General features: G+C 45.2%; 2 protein-coding genes across 8 annotated transcripts in view; one reads left to right on the top strand and one right to left on the bottom strand.

Moving 5' to 3' along the window:
- The window catches only part of CTNNA2 (catenin alpha 2), a 1,081,323-nt gene that overhangs the window by 714,896 nt on the left and 352,231 nt on the right, over nt 1-14,196 (top strand). The window lies entirely within an intron of this gene.
- On the bottom strand, nt 10,017-13,077 carry LRRTM1 (leucine rich repeat transmembrane neuronal 1). 2 transcript variants are annotated; one of them, XM_025994444.2, is made up of 2 exons: nt 12,296-13,077; nt 10,017-12,021 (listed from the first exon to the last, which is right to left on the bottom strand). In XM_025994444.2, exon 2 carries the CDS (start codon nt 11,960-11,962, stop codon nt 10,394-10,396), a length of 1,569 nt encoding a protein of 522 aa, XP_025850229.1. In that variant the 5' UTR covers nt 11,963-12,021; nt 12,296-13,077; the 3' UTR covers nt 10,017-10,393. The 2 variants fall into 2 exon arrangements, with proteins under 2 accessions (XP_025850229.1, XP_025850230.1); XM_025994445.2 differs by having other exon boundaries at nt 12,292-12,960.

Below are 14,196 nucleotides of genomic sequence, written 5' to 3' on the forward strand. Positions count from 1 at the left end.
ATAGCTGAAGATGTATGCGTAGTATCCTGGGGGCCAGTATGATTTAATATTGCTGGTATTAAATAAGAGTTTGGGAGCTGGATAGCAGCTGCAAGCTGTGTAGTAGCTTTCCACCTTCAGGAATTGAGTGCAGAGAGCAAATAGCTCTGATGTAGAAATGAATTGTACTGTCCCATCAAAGACTTATAGGAACAACACTGGCCATCAGCCTCCTTGTGGAAACTGGAAGATGTTGTCACACCTGCATGGGTACACAGATGTGTATGCACATGCACACACATATTGCAGAGGTAGGTATGTTCACCAGGGCTACCTGACCTTGGTGGTAGGGATAAGCCAATTCACAACCAGAACAAAGTCAAACATGAGTGCAGAGACCAAGGCCTGAGCCAGTTGCAAAGTTATAAAGGAAGGCACATGTGCCTCTGGACTCCATTTTCTGACTCCTTATCTTTTCAAATCCAAAATTCATTTTTTTTTTTTTTTGTATAGCATTTTGTTACAGAAGAAAAAGGGGGTTGCATGGCTTTGAGGTGTATTAGTCCACCCTGGCCATGTGACATTGTCTTATTTATCTTTTATTAAAAATACATAGTATAACATAAAGCAAAAAAAAAAAAAAAAAAACAAAACAGTGCTTATCTAGCACCTACCATGTACCAAGCACTGTTCTGAGCACTTTTCAAAGAATAAATCTTTCAATTCTCAATATTAACTTTCTTAATACCCATAACAATCCTATCTCCGTTTTCTAGACAAAGGAACTGAAGATCAGAAAGGTTAAGTAATTTGCCAAACTCACTAAGCCAGAATTTGAACCTAAGCATTTTGTGTCCAGAGTCAAGTGCTTGACACTCCATGCTCTGGTCAGTGACCTTGGGCAAGTCATTAACCTCTCTAAAACTCAGTTTACCTATCTATAAAATGAGGATAGTAGTACTTCTCTGGACAAGGAGGGGTGAAGGTTTACTACTAGGTTTAGCTGAGAAGATGTTAAGGATTTAGCAAGTTGCCAGGCACCTAATAAGGATGATATTTAATAAACACTTCCTGTGGGGTGGTGCGGTGGTGGTGGTGGTCGCCTTTCATACCTGGAACAGGATGAAGTGGAGGTCTCTTCTGCACACATTCATGGTGAGTCTGGTGGGTCTAAATTCTTAGCACAGTCCTGTTGCTAAGGCCTCTTCTTTAAGTTAAATTGTTCTGTTGTTTACTTAACACATATTTACTTAATCTCTACACAAGGAACTTTGTGCTACTTTGATTGAATGAATTGACCAATATAGTTAGAATTTAAAAATCTGAGTGATATGTTACCTTTAGTTGCATTTCAGTTACAGTGTGGTTTCTGAAGACTCTTTTTTCCCTAGAGCATGTTTATGCTTTTCTTCTTGTACCTTTATGATTTTTGAAATAGGATCAATATGAGAAACTCAGATAAAAATGACCTGGATGGCAAGCAAAGGAGTGAGGCTGAATTCCAAGAAGGACCATTATTTTTAGAATAAAACACATGCAACACACACACACACACACACAGACTCAGTTGCAGGGAACTATGGATTTTATCACAAATAGTGATCACAGTCAGTAGAGAGAAGAGACAAAGAGACAAAAATCATACAGTGCATGGTTGTTCTGCAGCTGAGGGACAAGTGGCAGGATTGCCTTGGCCATTTGAGGACACATTGTTGCATTGTTCAATTAATTGTATATAACTTGACTTCTTTGGACCTTCTGTGGCAGACTAATAATGCAGCTCTCACTTGCCACTGACTGAGCCTTCTCACTTTTCTCCTGGACTGCCTATAATATCTCTGAAATAGAGGTCCCTGCCACATGTAGTTTGCAATACCAAGAATTCTTCATTGAAGATAAACACACTGATGGTGAACACCCAGTAATACATGATTTTTAAAGAAATCACTGGTTTAAGGAGATAAAGTATGCTGCAAGATTCAATCTTTATCCTGGCTTTATTTTAAGCCCTTAAACTATCGGCAGATCTGGTTTTATACATGAGCGATGGTCTGTGTTGTTTCATTTGAGGGGAACAAGAGAGGCTGGCATGTCCAAATATACATTACCCAGCTGCTTCAGTACTGGAAGTTCTAGCATGGGAGCAATTTCTTTGTTACTTCCCCCAAAGATCCTTTTCCAAAGTGTGCACACGTGCGTGCACGCACACATACACACATGGAGTTTTCATCCTTCCATCCATCAGTTTTCTACTGGGACTTAGTTTTCATTCTTGGTGAAAGAGTTGGTAGCAAAGGAATAGATGGCAGTGGTCAAGTGGAAAGGGAATTTCTGGTGCTGGGTTATTTGGAAAGAATTGGCATCTATTTGGATATCTCTGACGCATCATAGAGGCTCCTGGGGCAAAAAAAAAAAGGTCAGGCATGGGGCAGGGGTGGGGGCACCAAAGGGGCACTGGTGCAGCTGTGATACCAAGCCTTGTCATTGCCAGACTCCAGTAGGAGAAGGAGAGGGTGCAGAAGCATGTGTGCAATGTGTTCTCTGGGACTCTTCCTGGAAGACTTACTGACTTTGATACCTGGAGCAGAGAAGGCAAGGGAAGCATTGGAAAGGGGAAGGACACAGAATTTAGAAGAGGCAATTCTGGGTGCCAGGTCTGACAGTAGCCTTGACATTGTGCAATCTACTTAACCTCTTCCAATTGGAGTCTTCTTGTCTTAAAAAAAATGGGACAAGTTTGTGTCTGCCTTGTGTGATTGCTGGGGGTATTAAAGCAAATAAAATAATTAGTTGTAAACAGCACTTTGTAAATTATGGAGTGCTCAGAGACAAATTACAAACCCGTCTATGCTTGCACATCTTTCTCCTAATATCACCCCCACCAGGTGGAGTCAGCTCGCTTAGCACTGACCCTGTCCAGCCCAGCCACCAACCGCCATGTGTAAAGAGCTGCAGTCAGACGTGTGGGTGGGGTGGATGGCTGAGCTGCACCTTTTGTAACTCTTGTAACCCTCTAGCTCGGTGCTTGTCAACCTTGGCTGACCTTTAGAATCACCTGGGAAGCTTTGAAACATTTCACCAAAGCCACACTCCTGATCAGTTATGTCAGAATCTCTTGGTGGGGGGGACCCAAGGCATCCATGTTCACTGAAGCTCCCTGGTGGTTCCAGTGTGCAGCTTTCACCTGGCTCAGCAAGAGAAAGGAAGATGCAGCTAGATAATGACTTATTTTTTTCTCATAAAGTAAGGGATAAATGCCTTCCCAACATTACATTAGGAAGAAGAGAATAGTCAACATGGTAGACCAGCATAAAGAAAGAAATGGCTAAAAAGACTAAGGAGTTGAGTTGTGCATTACAGCTACTTAGGATGCTTATTTGAGGAATGTAATTCCCTCTTGCTCTCCCTTTATCCCTCTCACCTCTCCCCATCTCTGTTCACCTTGTCTTTTACTTTCATCCCATCCCTCCCTCTTTTTTTTCCCCTTCCACCTCTTCTTATGTTGCAAAAGGGCTCTGAGCTCCAACATTCACTGTAACTGTGTACAATATAGTAAGTTATTTTAGGAGTCCTGTACAAATATTTTTCTGTAGTCCTCTCTTACCCCACCCCATCCCACCCCTACCCAGTGGCATTCTTCAGCTTTTTTTTTTAATTGTGCCTGCTTTAGAGCACATCCCTATGCCTGTGGTCTCACGTGTGGGTGAGTGTGAGTGAGTCCTTGCTAGGATTTCCTTTTATCTCTTACTGCACATTCTGAAAACCCTATTTGCCCACCTACACATGCTTGTGCTTTCTCATCTGTTTTCCAGCATCCCTATCTCTTCCCTGAAGGCCTTGTCTCTGTGACTTTGTATCTACCTTTTCTCATTCATATGTAGGTAAGCCTGATGAATCAATATCTCAGGAATGAGAGTTTGGGGGAATTTTAATTTTCTGGCTAAGTAACACTAGCTTGAAAACCACATTTGTTTCATGTTTTATTGTTAGGAAATGTGGTAGCATAGAGGCCCAGAACTGGAAGGGTTCTTAGTGAATACTTGGATGAATCCACCTCAAGGCAAAGAGACAGAGGCTTAGCATAGTAAGATGATTACCGGATGAATCCAAGGCATGTGAGTAACAGCACCAGGTTTAAAGGGCATGTCTCCTGAGTTCTGGACTCTGAACTTCCAGAGCAGTTGCTTGACCTGGCCTACAGAAGTGTTGTGATTAACCAGAGCCAGTCAAATGTGAATTGCTGAATTGCCTTGTTTTTAAGTGAACTCTCCAATTCCCTCATAATGTCATATGTCTATAAACTTCATTCACCTGTGTTGCTTACCTGCCCATCCCCCTCGACAAATGCATTTCAGTTTGCAATGCCTGCATCTCTAGACAATCCTGTTTCCAAGGTCTGCAATCATTTCCCCGATTAATAATATGCCCACTCTATTCACCAGACAGAGCACATTGTTTTTGTTTTATTTTGTTTTGTTTTTACAGGGAAACACATTCCCACTTCAGAAACATTCCAGGCTTGGTTAGAGAAGGAGAAAGTACAAGGAGGTCAGATGAATTTGTTCAGACTTCAGAACACCTTCTGGAAGGAATATCATGTTTCTCATTTTACTTCTTGTTAAGTAAATATCCACTGTTAACTTGATTTTTTTTCCCTCTTTCCTAAATGAGGTATTGCTAAGAAAAAGTGGGTCAATTGAGGGTTCTGACAAGTTTCGTCCCAGTTAATTTAAGTTTTGCCATATGTTCCCTGAGAAGCATGTGCTAACTACAGGTCCTCTTGCTGATTAGCAACCAACCTGAGGGTTTTTAATTTAGACTTTCAGTTTTCTGGCAAGAGAGAGAAAGATTAAAAGAGAATAGATCTGGGTGAACCAAAACTTAACTCCTCAGAAAGGCTACTCCAAGCAAAGCTGGAGCACAATATGTTGGTTTAGACAACCTCATTACTTTATACCATGGCAGAAATTCTTAACCTTAGCATTCTTGGCAAAGTTTGGAACAAATTATCATTTGTGAGGGGTCTTTCTTATGCATTGTAGGATGTTTATCAGGATCCATGACCTCTACCCACTAGACACCAGGAGGCCCCACCACCATGCATGAAAATAAGAAATGTTTCCAGACATTAGCAGTTCCTGAGCAGGTGGCAGATTTGCCCCTGGTTGACAATCATAGAGACATAGTTCTTCTAATGACCAAAAAGGAAATGTGAACAAATCCTCAACAAAAATATATGGATAGATGTCTATACCTTATTCTCTCTGCATCTAAAATCCTCTGGATAGAGGTTGGACTGCATGATTAACTGGACAGTTCTGTTTCTGGAAGCCTGTGAGCAGTATCCTCTGTTAACAGAGTCCTGTGTTACCCACTTAACAGAAGCCAGAACAAGCAAAGTTATCATGAAAATTCTTAGACTCAAACATTATGCCTATGTCATCCAACAAGAACATGTAAGCATGTGCCCTGTGCCCAGGCTAGTCCTATGCTCTGCTGGGTGGAGGGATGGAGGGAGCAACCCTTCAAGGAAACGAGAGATAGGGTATAGTGAAAAGGCCACCAGACCTGAATGCCAGTGCTCCCCATTACTAGCTGGGTGACTACACAAAGCACTGAACGCCTCTACACCTCAGGTTCCTCATGTAGAAATAAGGTTCTTAGTATCTCTCACATATCAAAATCTAGGTAAGGGCTCCCATACTCAATAAATTGTATTCCCTCCATCTCATTTACATCTCTGACTAAACCTTAAGGATGTAGTAGCCAGGCTCTAGTTTTATGAGCAAAAAACCAGACTTTCAGAAACTGGGTCTACTGAGGAAGGCCAGAAGATGGTGCCAGGTCACCAGTTAGGAATTTTACCACTTAGATTCCTGGGAAAAAATCAGAGTAGAATATTTTTTTATAGAGAAGTATGTTTCCTAACCTTGAGATGGAACTCATTAGTTAGGAGGGTACTCTCAAAAGAGTGCATTGCCACATGCTGGCTCTTACCAGTAGGTAGCAGGCTTACACTCTCCTACAGCACAAGGAGCTCAAAAGAGTACCCCCAGCCTGAAAAGTATCTACCAACTCATGAACTAATGCCTGAAAATACCATCAGCCACCTTTATACTTTAATTGTGATTGATTGTAACAGGTCCTTTATTGACTAACAGTCTGATGATGGAAGAAGAAATCAGGAGGGTAATTAATGCTGGAAACTGCTTATGTAATTGTGTATGTGGCTATATAGGTTATATGAATATGGAAATATATGCCTATGTGTGTATGGTTTTATCTGTGTTATGTATGTAAAATGTGTGTGTGTCCCTAAACCTCTCTGAAAATATATTCCAGGTGCCTTTTTAATAGTCATATTCCAGCTAACTCCTTGTTATTTGTCATCAATGACAAAACCCAAATCAACCAACATAACCACCTATCTAGAGAAGATAATTGATGCATATTTTGACTACCCTGAAACATTGTAACACCCATTCTCCAAAAAAATATACAAATTCTGGTATTTTAATAATGCTCTCTGTGAGAGAAATATCCAATGCCTTTTATTCTACCAGAATGTGTGACCCACCGAGGTCCCCTTCCATGTGACTCTGCCAGATAGAATAGGTAACAAACTTGATGACAAGTCTATTAACGTAACCCAAAAACACAGGCAGCCCCTGAGCCCTCCAGTGATCTGTGTGCAGTTGCTTATGAAACTGGAGAGGAATCACAAATGGCATTTGCCCCCCTAATTACTTACATATACTCAAAAATGTGTTGTTGATGCCAGGTCATACCAAATGTCTGCCTTCCTGCAAGTAAGGCAGTTTGATACTTTGAGGAGCTTGGGAGAATATTAAAAAATTGATTTTAAAAAAGGTTTCCTTTTACTGGAATAATCTTTGTGATGGCAACCTGCAGTCTTGGGAGTGAGGCTGTGCTTGGGACAGGCGTTCTCAACCATCATGGCTGAAGTCTGAGGAGCAGGGGCTGCTTTTTCTCTAAGTGAAGGCCAAGGATGGGTATTCTTTAACCTGCTCCTTCTGGCACAACCTAAAAAACTACCAGGGCTAAGACTGGTGTGAGAGTGTCATTTGTCATCAGAAAAGGACTTTTTCTCTATATAAATATTCGAAAAACCTCTATACCATGGCTGAACTTTAATCATCTGGGAAGGAACTGCAAATAGGGGGTTAATCCATCACAGTGCCCAGGAAGAGACGTGAATCGTGGCCTTAAATTCTTTTCAGAGAACACAGGATAGCGATATTTGCACCCTCTGTGGGAAGAACACATAACAAAGGTGCTACACCTTTAAAAATTAGATTCTTTTAAATGCTCAGTAGTTTGCTTAGAGTGGTCAGAGTAAGTTTCTTGAAGCTTAAAGATTAATTCATTTGTGAAAGAAAAGATTTCAAGTGTCACGCAACCTTAGTTAAAACTACTGATATCCCTTATTCTTGCCTCTCTCCTCCCCCACTTTCTCCAAAGCAAGAGGTGCATGAACATAAAATGGGTGAGTTGCATTCCTGTTTGTGTAGAAAACAGATTTGCTACAAAGACACACAATGCAAAGATGTACAGACATATCAAGTAAGAATACAGTTTTCTATGGCCAACATTTGCTCTCCAATTACCAGATTGCAGATTTCTCTTTACAATGATCTTTCATCAGGTTTACATGGACTTGAGTTCTGCATATGTGATATTTAGTCACGGGAGGGGGGTTGCCAGCAGCATAAAATAAAGCACAATTATTCTTTCTCTTTTTCTCATGATCACATTGAAAAATGTGAAAGAATGGAAGAAAAAAAAAACGTCTTTGGTATAAAAGATAAAACTCTACAGTCTCCAGTATCTCTATTTCTCGGGGGCAAGGGGGAGCTGTGATTCTGATGTCTGCCAGAAAGGATTTGCTTCTGGAAGCTTTCCCTATAAGCACACCAACACAGTCCTTAATGCACCAAGCCAGAAGTAGCTTTTGGCACTGGATTCCAGTAGCCTTCCTATGAGATTAAATCAATGGAATCCAAGGAACTTTCCTTCAATTGCCACAATTTGGGATTATTTTTTTTCCCAAAAAGGGTATATTGTCTTCTAGAAGAGGTCTCTTTATTGGAGTTTAATTACAGATTGAACATCCCTAAGCGAACCTTTTTCCTACTACCCCTACCTCGAGGGATATGCTATTTACAACGGCAGCTCCAAATTGTCATGCATAGGCTGAATCCAAAACCTTCTCCTCAAAGTTATCAAATAAAGCACCTTTCTTTTCACCTAAATAGGTGATAGGAGCATGGTGCATGTCATAATGTCATATTTTAATTAGAAACAAAGAAGATGAAATTTTCTGGTCAGAAAGAATGAGCTAGGGTGTGTGTGTGTGTGTGTTTGTGTGTGTGTGAGAGAGAGACAGAGACAGACAGAGAGAGAGAGATGTTAAACTCTACTCCCAAGGTTTAAGACCTTAGAGACATTTGCAGAGTATTTCTCTTGAAAGGGCCCCTTATGTGCAGTATTATTAGGTAAATGGACTTCTCCGTAGGTAGTAGAGAAATCTACCCCCAATCCTCAGCTTAAGTAAACCTCCTGGTGATGACTTTCTGCATTTCAGACAGCTGATTTTGCCTCTTCAGGTAGGTGGCTAGAAGCATTTGCATTTGGGTGATGGTGGTTGAGCGTGTTTTCCCCTTCCCTCTCCTTACTATTTGGATATCCTTCTTAAAAAAAAAAAAAGAAAAGAAAAGAAAAGAAGAGAAGAGAAAAAGAAAAAATGAAAGATGCCAGGCTGTAGGATCTTGCAGAGAGGTGAGCACCTGAGTTTGGAAAAGACTCTGGGCATGGGTATTCGTTCAGTATTCACCATCTGCTCTCCATCTTCATTTATTTCCATCATACATTTGCTTAAAGTGTTAGCAAGTGAAAGACCCCTCCCATCCAACACACAGTACTCCTCCCTCTTTCCCTTCCCCGCACCCATCAACTGCTACTACTCTTGAATTTAGTTCAGTAAACAACCTAAATCTCAATGATAGACCTGGAAACCTGTGAAGGGTTGGAAGAAGGAATCATTGACCCCAACACAGAAAAAGGTAAAACAACACAGGGAAAGCAGGCCTTATGCAAAAAGGCAGTCTGAAAAGAGGCAGCTCTTCTGTTCCAGGCTAACAAATCACTCCCATCTCAGTAATACTTGAACACAAGATCAAATGATGATCTTCCCCTATCCCACCCATCGCTTCCGTACCAAGTCTGCCCCTAAAGTCTCCTGCTGTGAGTCATCACCCAGTAGGCATTCAACCTGAAGCAGGATTTTTCTCACTGTTCCCCATAGTAACTAGGAGTGTGCTATCACTGCTGAGAGCCTAACCATGCTGCAGTCTTTGCAATGTGCTCCAGAAAGCACAGCTTTCATCTGCCAACATTTGGAGTCTGCCGTATTCCCCTTCTTTGCCTCAGACAGATCTTGGTGAACAGGAGCTGAGGGTCTCTCACTTGGGAGAGTACGGAAAAGGGCACAAATGCTACCAACTCTGGTGAATCAAAGGCATAGGAGAATTATGAGCCATTGGCATTTGGGAGTGAGATTTTGAATTGATTTGAAAGATGGTTGTATTAAGTACAAAAATGTTTCTTGTTCATAGGACAAATTGTCTGACACTGCCTTTCAAAAGCTATTTGTAATGATCTCTGCCTTAAAGGCTAGGCAGCGATGCTCAGTCCTCAGTCCCCCTTTCACTTGCGTTAAAGTGATTGTACTCCACTCCCCCCACCCCGAAAATAATATGAAAGGTCATGCCCACCCCCATCTTTAGTCATGTGGGGGATAAATCAACCTGATGAGCTTTATTTGTCCTTCTTAATATTTCAAATTGAGCCTGACTACTCTGCTCCTGCTCCTGAATTTCTGGATTTTCCCTGGCCACTGCACCCTCCCTGCCGCTCCCCCCACCGCCACCCCTCAATACACACGCACACAGGGAAGGACATTTTAACTGTTGCTTCTCTTTTAACACAGGTAACAATTCATTTAGGTTACACCAGTCTGTAAAAACTGTAAATGCTATTTTATTTTAAACATTTTAGTTTACAAAAAAAAAAAAAAATCAATGATTGGTACCTTTTTACACTCTCAGATTCCTGAATATGGACAGATCTTCAAAGGAAGGAAGGAGTTCTCATATGAAATTTAAGATAGACTGTCCTGAAGGTTGTGGGGCGGGGTTTTTGTTGTGTTTTATTTCGTTTTTGTTTTTAAGACACAATAAAGCTAAAATGTCAAGTCTCTGGGAGATAACCCCTTACAGTTTCAGTCAAGGAGCATATCAGAGCACAGACAAGGAGACCCCAGCCTGGCGCTGGCCGGCCGCCCCAGCTGCCCAGGCGTATTTGGTAGCGCGCGGGTTGAGAGCCGTTGGGACAATCACACCTCGCATTCCCTTGCGGGCTGCTGGTGGCAGGTACAGGATCCATACTCGTTGATGATCACCAGGGCTCCCTCAATGTGGTTCGGTTTGTAATCAACGTAGTATTCCTGGGCAGACATGGCAGCCATCTGATGCATGGTCTGTTTCTGCTTTTGCTTCCTGCGCTGCGTGACAAAGCACTGTCTGAGCTGCCTGAGGCTGGCTGGGAAACACTTCCAGGAGACATAGAGCACCAGGACCACGATGAGGAACGAGAAGATGAGGGCCATGGTGCCTGTGACCACCTTGTGGATCTGCACGGCGTTCTCGGCGTGCTCGCCACCGGGGAGAGCAACAGTGGCCGGCTCGTGCGTGCCGTCGAGCTGCCCCTCCCTGCCGTCAGCGAGCGTGGTGGCCAGGCTGGCCGGGAGCCCCAGGTCACTGTGGTTGGTGACTGCTGAGAGCAGGTGGCCGCTGGTGGGCTCGGCCCCATCCTCGCACAGGTGGAAGGCGTAGACGGCGTCTAGGACGTCCTCGCCCTGCGCGTACTCCGGGCTGGCGCACTGCAAGTTGCCATCGTAGCGCCCCTGGAAGCTGCTGAGCCAGGAGGCCAGGGCGCACACGTTGCGCCCACAGTCCCATAGGTTCCCGGCCAGGGTGATGCTCGTCAGCGATTTCCAGGAGTTGAGGATCCGGGGCTCGATGTAGGTGAGGCGGTTGGAGTCCAGCTGCAGGGACTGCAGGTGCGGCACGGTCTCGAACACATGGGGCTCCATGTACTCGATCTCGTTGCCCGACAGGTCCATTTTCTCCAGGTTCCAAACCCAGTCCAGCGAGCTAACCACGATGGCCACCTTGTTCCTCTTCAGGCAGAGGGAGTGCAGGGAGATGAGGCGCGGGAAGTGGGCGAAGTTCACCTTGACCAAGTCGTTGTGCTCCAGGTGCAGCTCGGTGAGCTTGAACAAGCCGGCGAAAGAGTTGCGCGCCAGACTCTTGAGCTGATTGTATCCGATGTCAAGAAACTTGAGGCTGCGGCAGTCCTGGAAGATGCGCACCGGCACGAACTGGATAGCGTTGGACCGCATGTGCAGCGTGGTGAGCTTCCGCAGCCCGTGGAAGAGGTCGGGCGCCAGCGCCTGCAGCTTGTTGTACGAGAGGTCCACGCTGCGCAGGTTGGGCATGGGTCGGAAGGTGGTGTTGGCCAGTTGGGTGATCTGGTTGGAACTCAGTGTGAGTTCCTTAACTCGGCGCAGTTTCTGAAAGGCGTCCCCCTGCACCGAGCAGATGTGATTGTGATCCAGATAGAGCCACGTGAGCTGCATTAACCCCGTGAACTGGCCGGCGCGCAGCTCCGAGAGGCTGTTGTAGCGCAGGGACAAGCCCAGCAGGCCGGACAGGTTGTGGGGCGCCTCGGTGAGGTTGAGCGCCTCGCAGTACAGCAGCCGCCCCTCGCACCGGCACAGCTGCGGGCACCCGCTGGGGGCGGCGGGCAGCATCTGAAAGCAGGCCCCCAGCAGACACAAGACCACCCCCGAGGGCCTCCTCAGCAGCCAGTATAGACAGAGACCGAGCAGCAGGAAATCCATTAGCGAGAATCTTTCCAGAGAGGCTGGAGAATGTCCATTGGAAGCGCTCGGTCAGAAATCTACATCATATTTTATTCCAAGGGAGGGGAGCGGGGGAGGGGGAGAAAAGGGCGAAATCAAATAAATATATTGAAATAAAGAAGGACCCCCCCCTCCCCAGAGCCACACGTTCACCTCTAAGCATGCAGAAAGCTGGGCAGCATAGAAAGTTCACAGCCACGGAAAGATCAAAGAGATGGTGATTTGGTCCATGTTAGATGCTGCAGCAAAGAAAAGGGAGGAAAAAAAAAAAAATCTTCGGGAAAGAATTTAATTAAAAAGTGTCTTACCCACCCTTTTCCAGAGAGTGACAACCTCCATTCAGCTGCTCCCTTTGTGTGCAGGCTAATTATATGCAGGGCGAGAGAAGACCCCTCTGTGTTTCCGAGGCAGCCCCGGTCCGCGGCCGGCGGATCTGGCAGGCGCACAATGTCTCACTTTGCTGCTCGGCTCCGGGCTGCAAGGGCGGCTGGCGAGGCGGGGAGGCGACTTCTAGGACCAGCAAGTTTCCCAACTACGTGCCGGCGCCGGGCTTCGCCTTCCTGCCGCTGTCCTTTCCCTCTGCAGTTCGGACTGTGACGTTGCGGGGGGAAAAAAAAAAAACACAAAAAAACAAAACAAAAAAAAAAATCCCCTCCAAAGTCGGGGCTCACGACTCCCCTGGATGTGACAGTCTGGTTAATGTCCGTCATTGGAAAGGACCACTGACCGGCGCCACCTCTTGCTCCGCGGAGACCGCCTGCCATTCGCGCCCGGGGCGGCTGCGGGGAGCGGGCTCGCTCATGCTTTGCGGGCGGCGGGGAGGTGCGGGCTGCGGGCTGCGGGCTGCGGGCGGCGGCGCGGGGAGCGGGGAGCGGGGAGCGGGGAGCGGGGAGCGGGGAGCGACGCCCGGGCTCCTTCCCTCCGCCGGGCTGTGTGCGGCGCGAGCTTGCACAGGCACCTACTGCTCACTGAGTGTCGTAAGCTGCTCACGATTGTGCGTCTTCCCGGAGCACCTCAGACATGGGCAGATTGAAAAGGGGTGGGCAGAAAACCAACATTTTACCGAGCCACTAAAGTAATATATGTTCTTTGATGAAACGGAAAACGCTTTCAGCTTTTTTGTCCATATTTCAAAAAAAAAAAAAAAAAAAAAAAAAAAAAGGAGGGCGGGGGGGGGGGGGAGGTGGTGGTGGTGGAAAGGGGATGGAGACGTAGGCTAGCATCATCAACGACAAGATATTTCCAAGCAGGAAACTGAAAGATTCTGTTCTCTTCCCCCCACCCCTTTCCTTTTGGGGACGTCCCCCCTCCCCCTCCAAAGCTGTCTACGTGTAAGAGACACGTAGGAATCTGTAGAGAAATCAACATTTGGTCCTTTGCTTTAGAAAAGCAACTTGAGAGAAGATAGAGTAAAGCAATGATTGTGGGGGCTTGCCGAAGATTTTTTTCCCCCCCTTTCCTCACAGGCACTGGAGTCCTGCAGTCAGCCAGCACTTTTTAGAGGTAGATGGGGAGATGGTTTCTCAACCCAGTGGGTTGGGAAAGCGATCCCGATTTGGTGGCATGAGACCCAGTGTGGCAGAAGCGTATGCCTGTGTACAGGGAGTCTTGCCTGAGATCCTGCCGGGGCTTGACCATTCCCTCTAGATGTCTTTAAGGGTCCCAGGTGGATTAAAGAAAGATTCTGCTGTATGACACCCAGGAGGGGCTGACCCCAACATACTGCACATGGTGATTACAGCACCCTGCACTATGCTCTAGGAGAATATGCAAGAGAATAAGCAGAGAAGGGGTACTTTAAACTGTAATGAAGCCTACCCCCTTCATACACCTAACCCTAATTAAACTTTGAGACTGTTGCTAAATTGTGTCTTCTAAGTATGAAGAGAAGTCTTTGCCTGATTATTTCCATTCACAATCATCTGTAGATGGGGTTCTGATAATGAGCTCTCTCTCTCTCTCTCTCTCTCTCTCATTCCACCCAACCAGCTTGGAGAGGGTCTGTATGGCTATTGGAACCTGTTGGTCATTTGTTAAAAAAAAAAAAGAAAGAAAAAGAGAAAGAAAGAAAAAGAGAAAGAAAGAAAGAAAGAAAGAAAGAAAGAAAGAAAGAAAGAAGAAAGAAAGAAAGAGAAAGAAAGAAAAAAGAAAAGGTCCTCAGAGATGGCAGAAGGAAATCCTTCTGGAAGTGAGTGTGGGCAAGCCTTGCTTCT

Source organism: Vulpes vulpes, chromosome 8 (genome assembly GCF_048418805.1).
Source record: "Vulpes vulpes isolate BD-2025 chromosome 8, VulVul3, whole genome shotgun sequence".
Classification (NCBI taxonomy): Eukaryota; Metazoa; Chordata; class Mammalia; order Carnivora; family Canidae; genus Vulpes; species Vulpes vulpes.

Coding starts and splice junctions, on each gene's coding strand:
- LRRTM1 (XM_025994444.2), bottom strand. CDS start 11,962: ATGGATTTCCTGCTGCTCGGTCTCTGTCTATACTGGCTGCTGAGGAGG.